The following is a 14295-nucleotide window of genomic DNA, read 5'->3' as shown; positions in this document are numbered from 1 at the left end:
GTCCTATAGATCCTGACAGTCTCCTTGGGCTCTCTACAGGTCTCCTGCAGTTACTAATAGGATTCTGCGGCTCTCTAAAGGGCTCCTGTGTATACTGAGGGGCTCCTGGGGCTCTCTACAGAGTCCTGGGGATACCGCGAGGCTCCCGGGGCTCTCTACAGGGCTCCCAGGGATACTCAGAGGTTCCTAGGACTTTATACATGGTTCCTGGCGATACTGTGAGGCTCCTGGGGCTCTCTACAGGGCTACAGGGTATACCGAGAAACTCCTGGGGCTCTCTACAGGGCTCCTGAATTTACTGAAATGCTACAAGGGCTCTCTACAGGGCTCCCGGGGATACTGAGAGGCTCCTGGTGCTCTCTACAGTGCTCCTGGAGACCCTGGAAGGCTCCTGGGGGTGTCTACAAGGTTCCTGGGGATCATGAAAAGACCCTGGGAATCTCTACAGGGCTCCTGGGAACCCTAAAAGGCTCCTGGGGATGCTGAAGGGCTCCTGGGGATCCTGAAAGGATCCTGGGAGTCTCTGCAGGGTTCCTGCGGATCCTGAATGGCTCCTAGGAGTCTATACAGTGTTCCTGGGGATCCTGAAAGGCTCCTGGGAGTCTCTGCAGGGTCCCTGGGTGTGTTCGAATGATCCTCTCTGGGACCCCTCTGGAGCCCCCCAGGATCATTTCAGCACCCCCAGGACCCCTCTAGAGTCCTCTGGAGCCCCCCAGGAATATTCCAACACCCCAGGACACCTCTAGAGCCCTCTAACATGGGGGGGCCTTAAAGGAGGAGAGGGAGGCTCAGGGAACCCCTCAAATGGGGGGGTACAGGGGGTCCCTTGCATTTGGAGGGGGCCCAGAAGTAGGAGGAACCCGTCAAACTGGAGGGACCCCTCGGATTTGGGGGGTCCCAGGGGACCCCTCTAATGGGGGGGGCCTTAAAGGAGAAGGGGAAGGCTCAGGGGACCCCTCAAATAGGGGGGGTATGGGGGTCCCTTGCATTTGGAGGGGCCAGGGGACCCCTCTAATGGGGCGGGGACCTTAAAGGAGGAGCAGGGGGGCTCTGGGGGCCCCTCACATGGGGGGCTATAGGGTGTCCCTTATATTTAGGAGGGGAAAAAGGGTGGGAACCCCTCAAACTGGAGGGGCTCTTGCAGAAGGAGGGCTACCCCTCCAAACTGGGGGGCTGGGGGCATAGAGGGGATCCCATGGATTAAGAAGGGGGGGGCAACACCTCAAAATGTGGAGGGCAGACCCAGGGGCCCCCCTCTCATTGACAGGGATGAGTTGGGGGGAGTGAGTTCCCCCCAATTAAGCGTGGGGGGCTGCTTCATTAGGGCTAACGATGCAATAATTAATAATGGAGAAATTGATATAAATATAGCTTTACTTTTCGGGGGGGACACATTGACTCCCCTCCTCGTACAGCAAATCAGACAGCGGTGAGAGTAAAAACAACTCAAAACCAGGACCCGCCCCCCCAATAAAAGAGGGGGGAGGGCATAAAGAAGGCAAAGGCCCCCCAAAATAGTAGACAGGGACCCCCCCCAATCCCCAGAAAAAGCGCCTGCTGGGGGGGGCTGCACTCCAATAATTGGGGAGTGGGAGGTCAGTTAAAAAAAAAGGCAATAAAAAAGTAAAAAAAGGTGACTTTTCCCCAAAATGGGGGGCAGCTCTGGTCGTTAAAAACCCAAAGAAAACAAAAAATACACACACACCCCCTCAAAGAAAATGGGGAAGAGAAGTGGGGGGTTCAGCCTGGTCCCCCTGGGAAGGGAAAAAAGGGGGTTGGGGAAAGGAGGGGGGCAGTGGGACCCCTTCCCTCACCCCAAAATGGGGAACCTCCTTCCCCCAATTTGGGGAGAAGCACAGGAAAAGGGGGGGGGGGGACAAGAAAGAAAAGAGGGGAGGACACAAAAAAAAGGAGGGGGGGGGGGGGCAAGAACACACACCCCGCCCCAATCCAAAGGGTTGGAATCCTTTGTCTCACATTAAAAACTTTGCTGAAATCAGCCCCCTCCCAAAAAAAAAGGAGAAAAATGGTAAAAACCAGGCAAATGAACCAAATTTGTACAAATTTACAGGCCAGAGGAGGGGGATGTTAAAATATCCTCTTGCGCTTCAGGTAGGAGTCGGCGTAGTGGCCCCCCAGGCCCTGCGAGTGCTGCCCCACATAGCAGCCCTCGGGGCTCGGCTCAGGCGACGGTAGCAGGTGGGAGAAGGCGCGTTTGTGGCCCCCCCCGGGGGTCTGCAAAAAAAAGGGGGGTCAGGAAGAGGGGGGGAAAGAAGATTTGGGGGAGATTTTGGGGGGTTGGAGGGGATTTGGGGGGGTTCTGGGAGGGGCTGGAGGGGAAATGAGGGGGGTCTGGGGGTGGGAGAAGGTGCATTTGTGGTCCCCTGGGGTCTGCGGAAAAAGGGGGTTCAGGAAGGGGGGAAAGGAGAAGAGTTGGGGGGGATTTAGGAGGTTTGGAGGGGATTTGGGGGCGTTGAAGGGGATTTGGGGGGGTTCTGGGGGGGGTTGGTGGAGAAATGAGGGGGTCTGGGGGTGGAAGACGGTGCGTTTGTGGCCCCGCCTGGGGGTCTGTGGAAAAAGGAGGGGTCAGGAAGGGAAGAGGGGAGAAGATTTGAGGGGGATTTAGGGGGTTTGGAGGGGATTTTGGGGGGTTGGAGGGAATTTGGGGGCATCCTGGGGGGGTTTGGAGGGGAAATGAAGGGGTTTGGGGGTGGGAGAAGGTGCATTTGGTGGCCCCGCCTGGGGTCTGTGGAAACAGGGAGGTCAGGAGGTGGGGGAAGAAGATTTGGAGGGGATTTGGGGGGGTCCGGGGAGGGGTTGGAGGGGAAATGATGGGGTCTGGGGGTGGGAAAAGGTGCATTTATGGCCCCCCTGGGGTCTGTGGAAAAAGGGGGGGGTCAGGAAGTGGGGGGGGGAGAAGACTGGGGGGGGCTGGAGGGGATTTGGGGGGATCCTGGGGAAGGTTGGAGGGGAAATGAGGGGGTTTGGGGGTGGGAGAAGGTGCATTTGTGCCCCCGCCCGGGGGTCTGTGGAAACAGGGGGGTCAGGAAGGTGGGGGGAAGAAGATTTGGGGGAGATTTGGGGGGGTTGGAGGGGTAATTATGGGGTTTGGGGGTGGGAGAAGGTGCGATTGTGCCCCCCTGGGGTCTGTGGAAAAAGGGGGGTCAGGAAGGGGGGGAGGAGAAGATCTGGGGGGGTCCTTACCTTGGCGTGGGGGCTGTGCAAGGACTGGGGGGTCCCCAAGGCAAGGACGGCGTCTGCGGAGCCCGACGGGGGCACCGCCTGGGGGAGAAAAGAGGAGGGGTCCCCAATTCCAGGAGGAGTCCCCAACTCCCTGGGGGGAGGGTGTCTCCAACTCCCAGAGGGGGTCCCCCAATTTTAGGTGTGCTCCCCAATTCCATGTGGGTTCCCCAATTCCAGGGGGGCTCCCCAACTCCTTATAAGCTCCCCCAACTCCAGAGGGGCTCCCCAACTCCTTATGGGCTCCCCCAATTTCAGGGGGGGCTCCCCAACTCTTTATGGGCTCCTCCAATTCCAGGCGGGCTCCCCAACTCCTTATGAGCTCCCCCAATTCCAGAAGGGCTCCCCAACTCCTTATGGGCTCCTCCAATTCAAGGTGGGGCTCCCCAACTTCTTATGGGCTCTCCCAATTCTGAGAGGTTCCCCCAATTCTGGGGGGGCTCCCCAATTCTGAGAGATTCCCTCCAATTCCAGGGGGGCTTCCCAGTTCCTCGAGCGTTTCCTCCAATTCCTTACGGGATGCCACAATTCCTTCTGGGATCCCTAATTCCAGGGGGGAAACCCATTCCTTCTGGGCTTCCCAGTTCCAGGGGGGGCTCTCCAATTCCCAAGGTCTCACCTTACTGATGTGACTCTGCTTGAGCCCAGCTTGAAGGCCACTGGTGAAGTAGGAACTGGGGGATCCTGAGTAAAAGGGGGGCAGGGGGGGCCCCAAACTCCCACGGTCAAAGCCCGATGATGACGAGAGCTGCAAAGGTATGAAGCCAGTGACCCCAAAAAGGAGAGGAACCTCATTTTTCTCCCTCCTCAAGGTGTTCGGAGAGATTTTTCTAACCTTGTGCCTGGGTCCGAAGGATCCCAGGATGGATCCGGCATGGTCTCGGCTCTGGGGATAAATCCTGGCGCCCAAATCCTTTGCCAGATTAAAGAAAGTGTTAAAAAGGGGTTAAAATCTCCTTAAAACTCTTTTCTCCCCCCCAAAAAAACCTGCACCCACCGGTAAGGCATAACCATCTCCGGGCGAGGGAAGCAACGGCTCGGTCAATGAAGGTTGAGAGACACGAGGTTTGGAGACACTCCCCAAAATGCCGCTTTTGAGGTGAAAACCTTTGGTGGCTGTGCCTAGAAAAGCCAAATCGTTCAAAATCCACCCAAATGACCTGAATTTGGATTCTCAGCACCCATTTCCCAAGTGGGGTTGAGAAGGAGAAAGGGAAGGCGCTCACCTCCGAGATTGGTGGCCGGAAGGAGGCTCTGCAGGTTCAAGTAGGGGTTCTGGGGGATCTTGAAGTCTTTGGGGGGGCTCCCCCAGAAGCGAGACCTGTGGGAGAGGCACGGGGGGGAGCTTTTGGGGGCTTGAAGGGCTTGGGGGGTTCAGGTGGTTCCTTGAAGGGCCTGGGGGGCTCCTGGGGGCCCAGGGGATCTCTTTGAAGGACTTTGAGGCTCCTGGGGGGCTCAAGTGGCTCCTTAAAGGTCTTGAGGGGCTTCTTGAAGGACTTGGGAGGCTCCTGGGGGGCTCAAGTGGCTCCTTAAAAGTCTTGAGGGGCTTCTTGAAGGACTTGGGGGGCTCCTAGGGGGCCCAGGGATCTCCTTGAACGACTTGGGGGCTCCTGGGGGCTCCAGGGATCTCCTTGAAGGACTTCGGGGCTTCTGGGGGGCTCAGGTGGCTCCTTAGAGGTCTTGGGGGGCTCCGAGAGAGGCTCAGGGATCTCCTTGAAGGACTTGGGGGCTCCTGGGGGGTCCAGGGATCTCCCTGAAGGACTTAGGGGCTCCTGGGGGCCTCAGGTGGCTCCTTAAATGACTTGGAGGGCTTCTTGAAGGACCTGGGGGGCTCAGGTGGCTCCCTAAAAGTCTTGGGGGATTTCTTGAAGGGCTTGGGGGGCTCCTGGGGAGCCTCAAGGATCTCTTTGAAGGACTTGGGAGCTCCTGGGGGATCCAGGGATCTCCCTGAAGGACTTCGGGGCTCCTGGGGGCGTCAGGTGGCTCCTTAAAGGTCTTGGGGGGCTCCTGGGGAGGCTCAGGAATCTCCTTGAAGGACTTTGGGGCTCCCGGGGGGCTCACGTGGCTCCTTAAAGGTCTTGGGGGGCTCCTGGGGAGGTTCAGGGATCTCCTTGAAGGACCTGGGGGCTCTTGGGGGGCTCATGTGGCTCCTTAAAGGTCTTGGGGGGTTTCAGAAGGACTTGGGGGCTCCCGGGGGGCTCAAGTGGCTCCTTAAAGGTCTTGGGGGGCTCCTGGGGGTGGGCAGGATGGGGAGAGAAGCCCCTCAAAACACAGGGTGCACCCCATCTCATCACAACGGCTCTGTACCCCAGCGGTGGGCAGCGCGTTCTCACTCAGCTTCGGCTTCTGGATGGTGCCGACACCGGATCCCAGCGCAGAACCGGATCCCAGCGCAGAACCGGATACCAGTGCGGAACCGGATACCAGTGCGGAACCACCGAGGCCCTGGAGAGGCTGAGGGGCAATGGCGGCAGTACTCAACGGAGCCACCGATGTCCCCAGCCCTGCGTTCTCCCGCTCCGCTCCCACCGGGGCCAAGAATGGAGCGAGCGCGACATTCCCGGATGGCAGAATGGGGGATTTGACGTGGCCTTGTGCCAGATCACCGGGAATGGGGCCGCCTGTGGAGACAGGAACACGATGACACCAGGATCCATTCCACCTCAGCACCACAAACTCCAGATCCTAGCTCGCTCAATCTTCATCCCAGAGTCTGGAATGCTCCATGCCCTTGGAATTCACAGCCGGAGCCCCAAACACCCTGCGCACGTCGCATCCTTGGAGTCTGGGAATGCCCTACGCCCTTGGAATCCGCAGCCCAGAACGCTTGGTGCCCCTCGGAACCCAGAACGCTCTACAACCCTCGGAATCCGCAGCCTGGAATGCTCTACGCCCTCGGAATCCACAGCCCTGAACGCTCCAACGCCCTCAAGAGCCAGAACGCTCTACACCCTCAGAATCCGCGGCCTGGAAATGCTCCACACCCTCGGAGCCCAGAACACTCTATGCCCTCGAATCCACAGCCCGGAATGCTCTATGCCCTCGGAACCCATAGCCCAGAATGCTCCGCGCCCTCGCAATCCACAGCCCAGAATGCTCTGCGCCCTCAGAATCCACAGCCCAGAATGCTCCGCATGCTCGGAGCCCAGAACGCTCTTACGCCCTCGGAATCCACAGCCCAGAATGCTCTACGCCCTTGGAATCCACAGCCTGGAAACGCTCCGTGCCCTCAGAGCCCAGAAAGCTCTATGCCCTCGGAATCCACAGCCCAGAACGCTCCACACCATTCAGAATCCACAGCCTGGAATGCTCTACGCCCTTGGAATCCACAGCCCGGAACACTTCACGCCCTCAGAGCCCAGAACGCTCTACGCCCTCGGAATCCACAGCCCAGAACGCTCTGCGCCCTCAGAATCCACAGCCCGCAACGCTCTGCGGTGCTCCCTTTCCCACCAGGAATGCGTTACCTGAGGAGAGCTCTCCCAGGAGCTGACTCGGGGGCTGTGCCGGAGCGTTAGCCAAAGCCAGGGCGCCATGGGGCAGGGAGCTCAGCGGCGAGTCGCCCAGGATTCCCGGCTTCTGGAAAGGAGAGGCGGGAAGTTAACGCTATGCGAAGCTAATTCCACATGGATTTGAGGCTTCAGAGACAACAGGAACAGGATGGAAGCAGATTGCGGCCTTCTGGAATTGTTTCCACGCAAGAAATCACCCTGAAAAGAGGAGAAATCCAAGCGTGGGGCGGTTTCAGAGGCACGGGAAGGGCAAGAAAGCCTGGAAAAGATGGAAAATTATTCAAAAAAGAGGAGAAATCCAAGTGTGGGGTGGTTCTAGAGACATACAAAGAGCAAGAAAGCCAAAAAAGATGAAAAGTCACTCCAAAAAAAAGGAGAAATCCAAGTTTTGGGTGGATCCACATGCATGGGAAGAGTGAGAAGCCCTGGAAAAGATGGAAAATCACCCAAAAAAGAGGAGAAATCCAAGTTTTGGGGGGTTCCACACACAGAAAGAGCAAGAAACCCTGGAAAAGATGGAAAACCACGCAAAAAAAGAGGATAAATCCAAGAATGGAAGTAGTTCCAGTGGTGCAGGAAGAGCAGGAAGAGCACAGGGAGCAAGAAAGGCCTGAAAAGACAGAAAATCACCTCAAGAAGATGAGAAATCCAAGAATGGAAGCGATTCTAGAGGCACAGGAAGAGTAAGAAAGCCCAGGAAAGATGGAAAATCACCCAAAAAAAGAGGGGAAACCCAAGTGCGGAAGCAATTCCAGATACGAGTCCTACTTACCTGTTGGGCTTGAGATTGGTTTCTGGAGCGCGAGTTGGAGCAGAGCCGTGGAGAGAGCAGGATTGGGCATCAGCGGCACAGAGGGAGGCAGCGCCAAGGATGCCTGCAGGGAAAATGTTGGAAGAACCCAAGGATCATCATGAATTGCTTGGTTAGAGAAGACCTTGGAGATCATGGAGTCCAAATCATCCCTGACCACCACTAAACCATCTCTGAGCACCACATCTACTCAGGTTTTGAAGCTCTCCAGGGACAGAGATTCCACCACTGCCCCATGCAGCCGCTTCCAAGGCTTCCCTGCTCTTTCCATGAAGGAATCGTTCCCAATATCCAACCTAACCCTCCCCTGGCACAACTTGAGGCCATTTCCTCTCTTCTCGTCGTTTGTTCCTTGGAAGAAGAGCCTTCATCCATGAAGGCCCGATCCCTCTCCAGATCCTTCCTGGCCCTCCATCCATGGATCCAGCCTGGCCCCATCCCTCTCCAGAACCCTTCCTGCCCTCCACCCATGGATCCAGCCTGGCCCGGTCACACTGGACTGACGGCTCCACCAGGCACCACGTGTCCCCCCTTACCCTGTTTGCCTCCAACGGCTCCGTGGAGAAGAGGATTGAGGAGCAGCTGGAGGGATGCGGGGTTGCCGAGGCTGTTGAGGATCTGCAGGAGGTTTGGCTCAGGCAGGAGCCCCTTCCCACGGTTCAGCGCCTTCGGAGCCAACAAAAACGGGCGTTGGACAGAAAAACAACTAAGTTGGACGGAAAACCAACTGGGTCAGAAGCTCCTTCCACACTGGGACAACTGGAACTTCTTGTTGGGCACCCAAACCCTGCAAGATCCCAGATCCGAGCCAAGATTCCAGGTCTTGGGTCCCAGGGAAGGTCCCAGCCAAGATCCACCTGCCAGGAAAGATTCCAGCCCAAGAGTCCCCGGGACCCCGGCACGAGATCCCAGTCAAGATCCGGGGTCCCAGTGCAAGACCCCACATTCCCAGGAAGGTCTCAATCCAAGAGCCCGGATCCCAGCCCAGATCCTGGCGTCCCAGAGCAAGATCCCTAGGCAAGATCCCAGTTGAGATCCCAGATCCGAGGGCAATGGAATCTGCCTGCTCCAAGCAGGATACGTATCATGCGAATGCCATCAAGATCCGTAGGGAAGAGAGAACAAGACAGCAGGCCGAGGTGGAGGAAGCCAGCAGCAAGCGGGAAAGAGGAGGAGGAAGCCAGCAGCAAGCGGGAAAGAGGAGGAGGAGGAGGAAGACGCGAGTGGGAAAAGATGAGAAGAAGGAGGAAGGCAAGCGGGAAAAACATGATGATGAGGGAGGAAGCGAGCACAAAAGAGGAGGACGAGGAGCGAGCGCGAAAGAGGAGGACGAGGAGCGAGCGCGAAAGAGGAGGACGAGGAGCGAGCGCGAAAGAGGAGGACGAGGAGCGAGCGCGAAAGAGGAGGACGAGGAGCGAGCGCGAAAGAGGAGGACGAGGAGCGAGCGCGAGAAGAGGAGGACGAGGAGCGAGCGCGGAAGAGGAGGACGAGGAGCGAGCGCGGAAGAGGAGGACGAGGAGCGAGCGCGGAAGAGGAGGACGAGGAGCGAGCGCGGAAGAGGAGGACGTGGAGCGAGCGCGGAAGAGGAGGACGAGGAGCGAGCGCGAAGAGGAGGCGTGGAGCGACGCGGAAGAGGAGGACGTGGAGCGAGCGCGGAAGAGGAGGACGAGGAGCGAGCGCGGAAGAGGAGGACGAGGAGCGAGCACGGAAGAGGAGGAAGCGAGCACGGAAGAGGACGAAGAAGCGAGCACAAGAGAGGAACGAGGAGGAAGCGAGCACGAAAGAGGACGGGGAGGAGAAGGGCAACGGCTCCACTCCTACCGTTGCCTGCGCAGCGATGAGGGCAGCCAGCATGCTGCGTCCGGGAGGGCCTGGAGCGCAGAAGGAGACACGGATGTGATTCCCGGCGAGCGGGAGCCCATCTGTGGCTTGCTGGACGCACTCCGCCTGCTCGGCCGAGTCGTATTCCAGCACAGCGAAGCCTTTCAGTTGCCCGTCCTGCCCCACTGCAAGCTGCAAGGAGAGTGGGATGAGAACTGGATAGGAAGACCCGGAGCGAGCACCTCTGGAGCTGCCACTCTTGGCTGGGATGTGGCTCCGCATCCTATAAGGGGACCCTGACCTCCTAAAGGCCCTATAGGGACCTCAAAACACCCCCACTCTCATCCTATAGGGGTCCCTGACCCCCTAAAGCCCTATAGGGGACTCCTGACCTCCTCTAACCCACCCTATAGCGGTCCCTGATCCCCTAAAGCCCCTACAGGAACCCCAAACACCTCCCACTCACACTATAGGGGTCCCTACCCGCCCCCAGCCCCATAGGGACCCCAAGATACCCCCCACACACCCTACAGGGACCCCCAAGACACCCACTCCTCACTCTATAGAGGTCCCTGATCCCCTAAAACACCCTACAAGGACCCCAGGCACCTCCTCCTTCACCCTACAGGACCCCAAGATGCCCCCCACCCTACCTATAGGAACCCCTCACCCCCCTAAAGCCCCTATAGGACACTGAGGTACCCCCCACACACCCCCCAAAACCACCACTCGCCCTACAGGTGTCCCTGACCCCCCTAAAGCCCCTATAGGGACCCCTGGCACCTCCTCCCTCCCACAGGGGCCCCAGGAGACCCCCTCCTCATCCTTTAGGTACCCCAGAACACCCTCCCTCACCCTACAGGGCCCCAATTCCTGCTGGGGGATCCCGAACTCTCGGTGAGAGAGCCCCAAATCCCTGGTCTGGGAGCCCCAAATCCCTGGAATGTGGCTCTCGGACCATCCTGGGAAGCTGGAGGATAAGCACGGCTGAAGGGCAGGGGGTCAACCTGGAAAAAGAGGAATAAAACCTTCCCCAAAGCCCTCACCTGGCAAAAAGCAGGAGCGTAAGAGGTGGAAAAAACATTCCGGAGCTCTTCCAGGTTGGAATAACTATGGGGTAACTTATCCACGACCAAACACTTGGAATGCAGCAGCTCTGATGTCAACTGGTTGACGTCCATCCAGTGGACGTAAAGAGTCCGTGTCCCCAGCTGCTTCCCAAGCAAATCCGACTTGGCTCGCGCCGCTGAATCCTTCTTCATGTATTCCACAAATCCATAGCCTTTGGAATGTCCCTGTTTTCTTCGCTGTAGACCAGGAAGCAACGTTCCAGGTTACCAAAAGGACGGACGAGCTCCTCGAATTGCTGCTGGGTGTAAAGGCGAGGGAGGTTGGCGATGCAGAGCAGTGCGTCCGTTGGCTGTAGCTGCACTGAGATCTCCTTGTCCCGGAGTTTGCTCCGGTGGAATTTGCGGATGGCAGATTCTGCTTGTTCTCCATTGAGGAGGGTGACGAAGGCTGCAGGAGGGAAGGATGAGGAAAGGATCCAGCCTGGACCGATCCCTCTGCAGATCCTTCCTGCCCTCAAGCCCATAGATCCAGCCTGGCCCAATCCCTCTCTAAGCCCTTCGTATCCTCCAGTCTAGCCCGATCCCTCTCTGAACCCTTCCCAGCCCTACATCCAGCCTATCGCGATCCCTCTATAAATCATTCGTGTTCTCAAGCCCATGAATCCAGCCTTTCCCAGTCCCTCTCCAGGCCCTTCCTGTCCTCCAGCCCGTGGATCCAGCCTGACCCGATCCCTCTCCGAACCCTTCCCATCCTCCAGCCCATGGATCCAGCCTCTCCCAATTCCACTCCAAATCCTTCCCACACTCCAGCCTATGGATCCAGCCTAGATGCCTCTGTAGATCCTTCTTGCCCTCCAGCACATGGATCCAGCCTGAGAACTGTTTTTTGGGGGGATGAAGGCATAAGAGAGCCCCAGGAAAAGCTGGATTGAACACTTTCCACTCGGAAAAGCACCCCTGAGGGATCAGAAAGGGATGCAAATCCCATGCCACAACATAAAAATGCCCTGGGGGTGCTTTAATCCAGTAATTTTCCACTTTCTGGAAGCCAAGCACCGCACCAAGAGTGCGGAACCAAGGCTCAAGGGAAGGAGATGGATCCCCATTCCCACTAAAACCCCTGGAAGCAGAAGAGATGCCACAGCGAGGGGCTCAGATTCCAGATCCAAAGAGCAGCTTCACTCACCAGTTCCTTTGTATTTGTCCACAAAGCAATATTTGAGCTCGTAGTCGCTCAGCAAATCGTGGATTTCCTGGATAAATAAGAGGATTTTAAGGAATAACATCCTAAAAAAAGCGGGATCAGCTTTCAAGAAGTTTTGAGGGATCCTCAAAATCCTACAGGTCGCCCCCCCAAACAATTCCGCACCTTGGGAGTGGAAAGGAGTTTAATTAAAGCTCGCCTGGTAATTAATCCCAAACCTGAATTGTCTTCCCACCCTGCGGCATCCCTTCCCTGGTCCAAAATTGCCATCCCGAGAGATTTAGTTCCCCTATCTGTGCCACCAGGCTCCAGACTTTGCCCTTCCCTGCGATGATTTATGGCCTCTGCACAACCCCCAGGCACTAATTAACACCGGTTAACGAGGGAGAGAAAGGGAATTAAAAAAGGAAGGAGAAAGTTAGAGCTCAGTAAGTGGCCATGGAATTTCCTTGGAGTTGGGATCCAGAGGGAACAGGAGGAGATGCCCCCATTCCCCACCCTGGGAACCGCTAAAGCCGTGGGGCAGGAGGATGTGGGGCTGTGGGGAAGGGATTTGAGAGAGCAGAGAGAAGATTTAGGGGCACCAAAAAAGGGGTCACCTCTCCTGTCGGCCGCCCCATTCCTCCCAGTCCCCCCCTCTCCCCTCCTATTCCCCAGTTTCCCCCCATTCCTCGGTTTTCCCAAGTCCCTCTACCTTCCCCCAGTTCTCCCTCATTCCTCCACTCCCCAGTGTTCACCAATTCCTCTTGGTTCCCCCCCATTTTTCTCTGCCCCCCACTTTCCAGCTTTCCCCTCATCCCCCCAGTTTCCCCCAATTCCTCCCCAGTTCCCCCCACTCCTCCCCAACCCCCCATTCCCCACTTTTCCCAACTCCCCCCAGTTTCCACATTCCCCAGTTTCCCCCCATTCCTCCCAGTTCCCCCCTCATCTCCCCCAGTTCCCCCCCAATCTCACCACTCCTCTCTGACACCCCACTCGCCCCCTGCCCTCAGCCCCCCCGTTCCTATTTGCCCCATCCCCCCTCACTCGCCCCCCTGCCCCCCGCCCCTCTCACTTGCTCCCTGTTGTCCCCTCCACTCGCTCCCTGTCCCCCCTCACTCGCCCTCGACCCCTTACTCGCCTTCCCTTGTCCCCCCCCATTCGCCCTGTCCCCCCTCACTTCACCTTCCCTTGTCCCCTATCCCCCTCACTCGCCCCCTGGCCCCCTCACTCGCCCCTGTCTCCCCACTCGCCACCTGAGCCCCCCACTCGCCCCCGTCCCCCTTCACTCGCCTTCCCTTGCCCCCTGTCCCTCTTCACTCACCCCTGTCCTTCTTCACTCGCCCCCTGTCCCTCCTCACTCGCCTTCGCTTTCCCCCCCTGCCCCCCCACTCGCCCCCTGTCCTAACTCACTCGCCTTCCTTTGCCCCCGTCCCCCTTCACTCGCCCCCTCCCCCCCCCCCGTCCCACCTGGTTGCCCACATCCGCCGGCAGCCCCCGGATCAACACTTTCCTTCGGTTACGGAACTGCCGAGCGCTCCGTTCCAAGCGGCTCCGCACTTCGGCTGCCTCCAGCCCGGGGAGCTCCTCCTCGGGGGCGCGGCCCCGGCCCCGCGGGCTCCTGTCCCCGCTCCCTCCGGGCTGGGCGTCGCCGCCATCTGGCCACCCCCCCTCCTCCTCCTTCTTCTTCCCCTCTCCGCAACCATCGAGACGTGGGAAGGGCGGGAGGGCAGAGCTCCGCCGCGGCCCAGCGTTCTCATTGGTCTGTTTTGCGTCACGTGGGAGATTCCCGGTCGCTGATTGGTCGGAGGGAAAGAAACAGCGAACGGGATGCGACCACTCTGCTGATTGGGCTGAGCCGGAAGTCACCGCGCTGCTTGATTGGGCGGGAAGAAACAAACACGGCGCCCGATGTGTCGGCCGCTGCGGATTGGACGGAGGAGGGCGCGGCATTTGCATAGCTACTCTTGATTGGGCTGGAAGGGGCGGGGCCAAGGGAAAAGGCGCGCGATTGGCTACTTCGCAGAGGCCACGCCCCCGGGAACCCTCCGGGGGGGCACCCATAGGACCCCAAAGCAGCTCCCACACACATTATAGGGACCCCCGAGCTGCCTATCGGGACCCCAAACAGCCCCCCAACACCTAAAGCGACCCCTGACACTCCCCATAGGGACCCCAAAGCAGCCCCCCCTCCGCGCGTCCCTGACCTCCCCATAGGGACCCCAAAGCAGCGCCCCCCCCCCGCCATAGGGACCCCAAAGCGGCACCCCACCACCACCATCCCTATAGGTACTCCAAAGCAGCCCCATCCCCACCTATAGCGACCCCCGAGCCCCGTATAGGTACCCCAAAAGCAGCCCCCACACACACCCTATAGCGACTCCTGAGCACCATAGGGACCCCAAAGCAGCTATCACAACACCTATAGCGACCCCTGCGCCCCCTACAGGGACCCCAAAGCAGACACACTCCCCATAGGGACCTCAAAAGCAGGCCCTCCCCACAGGGGTCCCTGACTCCCCATAGTGACCCCAAAGCAGCCCCTTCCACACCTATAGTGGACCCCCGAGCCCCCTATAGGGACCCCAAAGCAAGCCCCCCCCCCCCCCCACCTATAGCAACTCCCGAGCCCCTCATAGGGACCCCAAAAGCAGCCCC

The 14295-nt window shown here is 58.6% G+C and overlaps 1 protein-coding gene across 1 annotated transcript; it reads right to left on the bottom strand.

The window, feature by feature from the left end:
* Positions 1-1425: 1425 nt before the first annotated feature.
* Positions 1426-13596, bottom strand: RAVER1 (ribonucleoprotein, PTB binding 1). Its single transcript, XM_054051758.1, is given in 16 exon segments — positions 1426-2235; positions 3205-3282; positions 3860-3988; positions 4076-4153; positions 4236-4362; positions 4467-4561; positions 5548-5861; positions 6708-6830; positions 7540-7609; positions 7611-7627; positions 8100-8229; positions 9385-9576; positions 10431-10679; positions 10682-10902; positions 11641-11707; positions 13108-13596. Coding segments are annotated over 16 exon segments (2526 nt in total). The 3' UTR covers positions 1426-2088.
* Between the last annotated feature and the right edge of the window lie 699 nt (positions 13597-14295).

This window comes from Cuculus canorus, chromosome 30 (assembly GCF_017976375.1).
Source record: "Cuculus canorus isolate bCucCan1 chromosome 30, bCucCan1.pri, whole genome shotgun sequence".
Classification (NCBI taxonomy): Eukaryota; Metazoa; Chordata; class Aves; order Cuculiformes; family Cuculidae; genus Cuculus; species Cuculus canorus.
The sequence above is the reverse complement of the archived record's forward strand: the minus strand, read 5'-3'. Positions and strand labels throughout refer to the sequence as shown.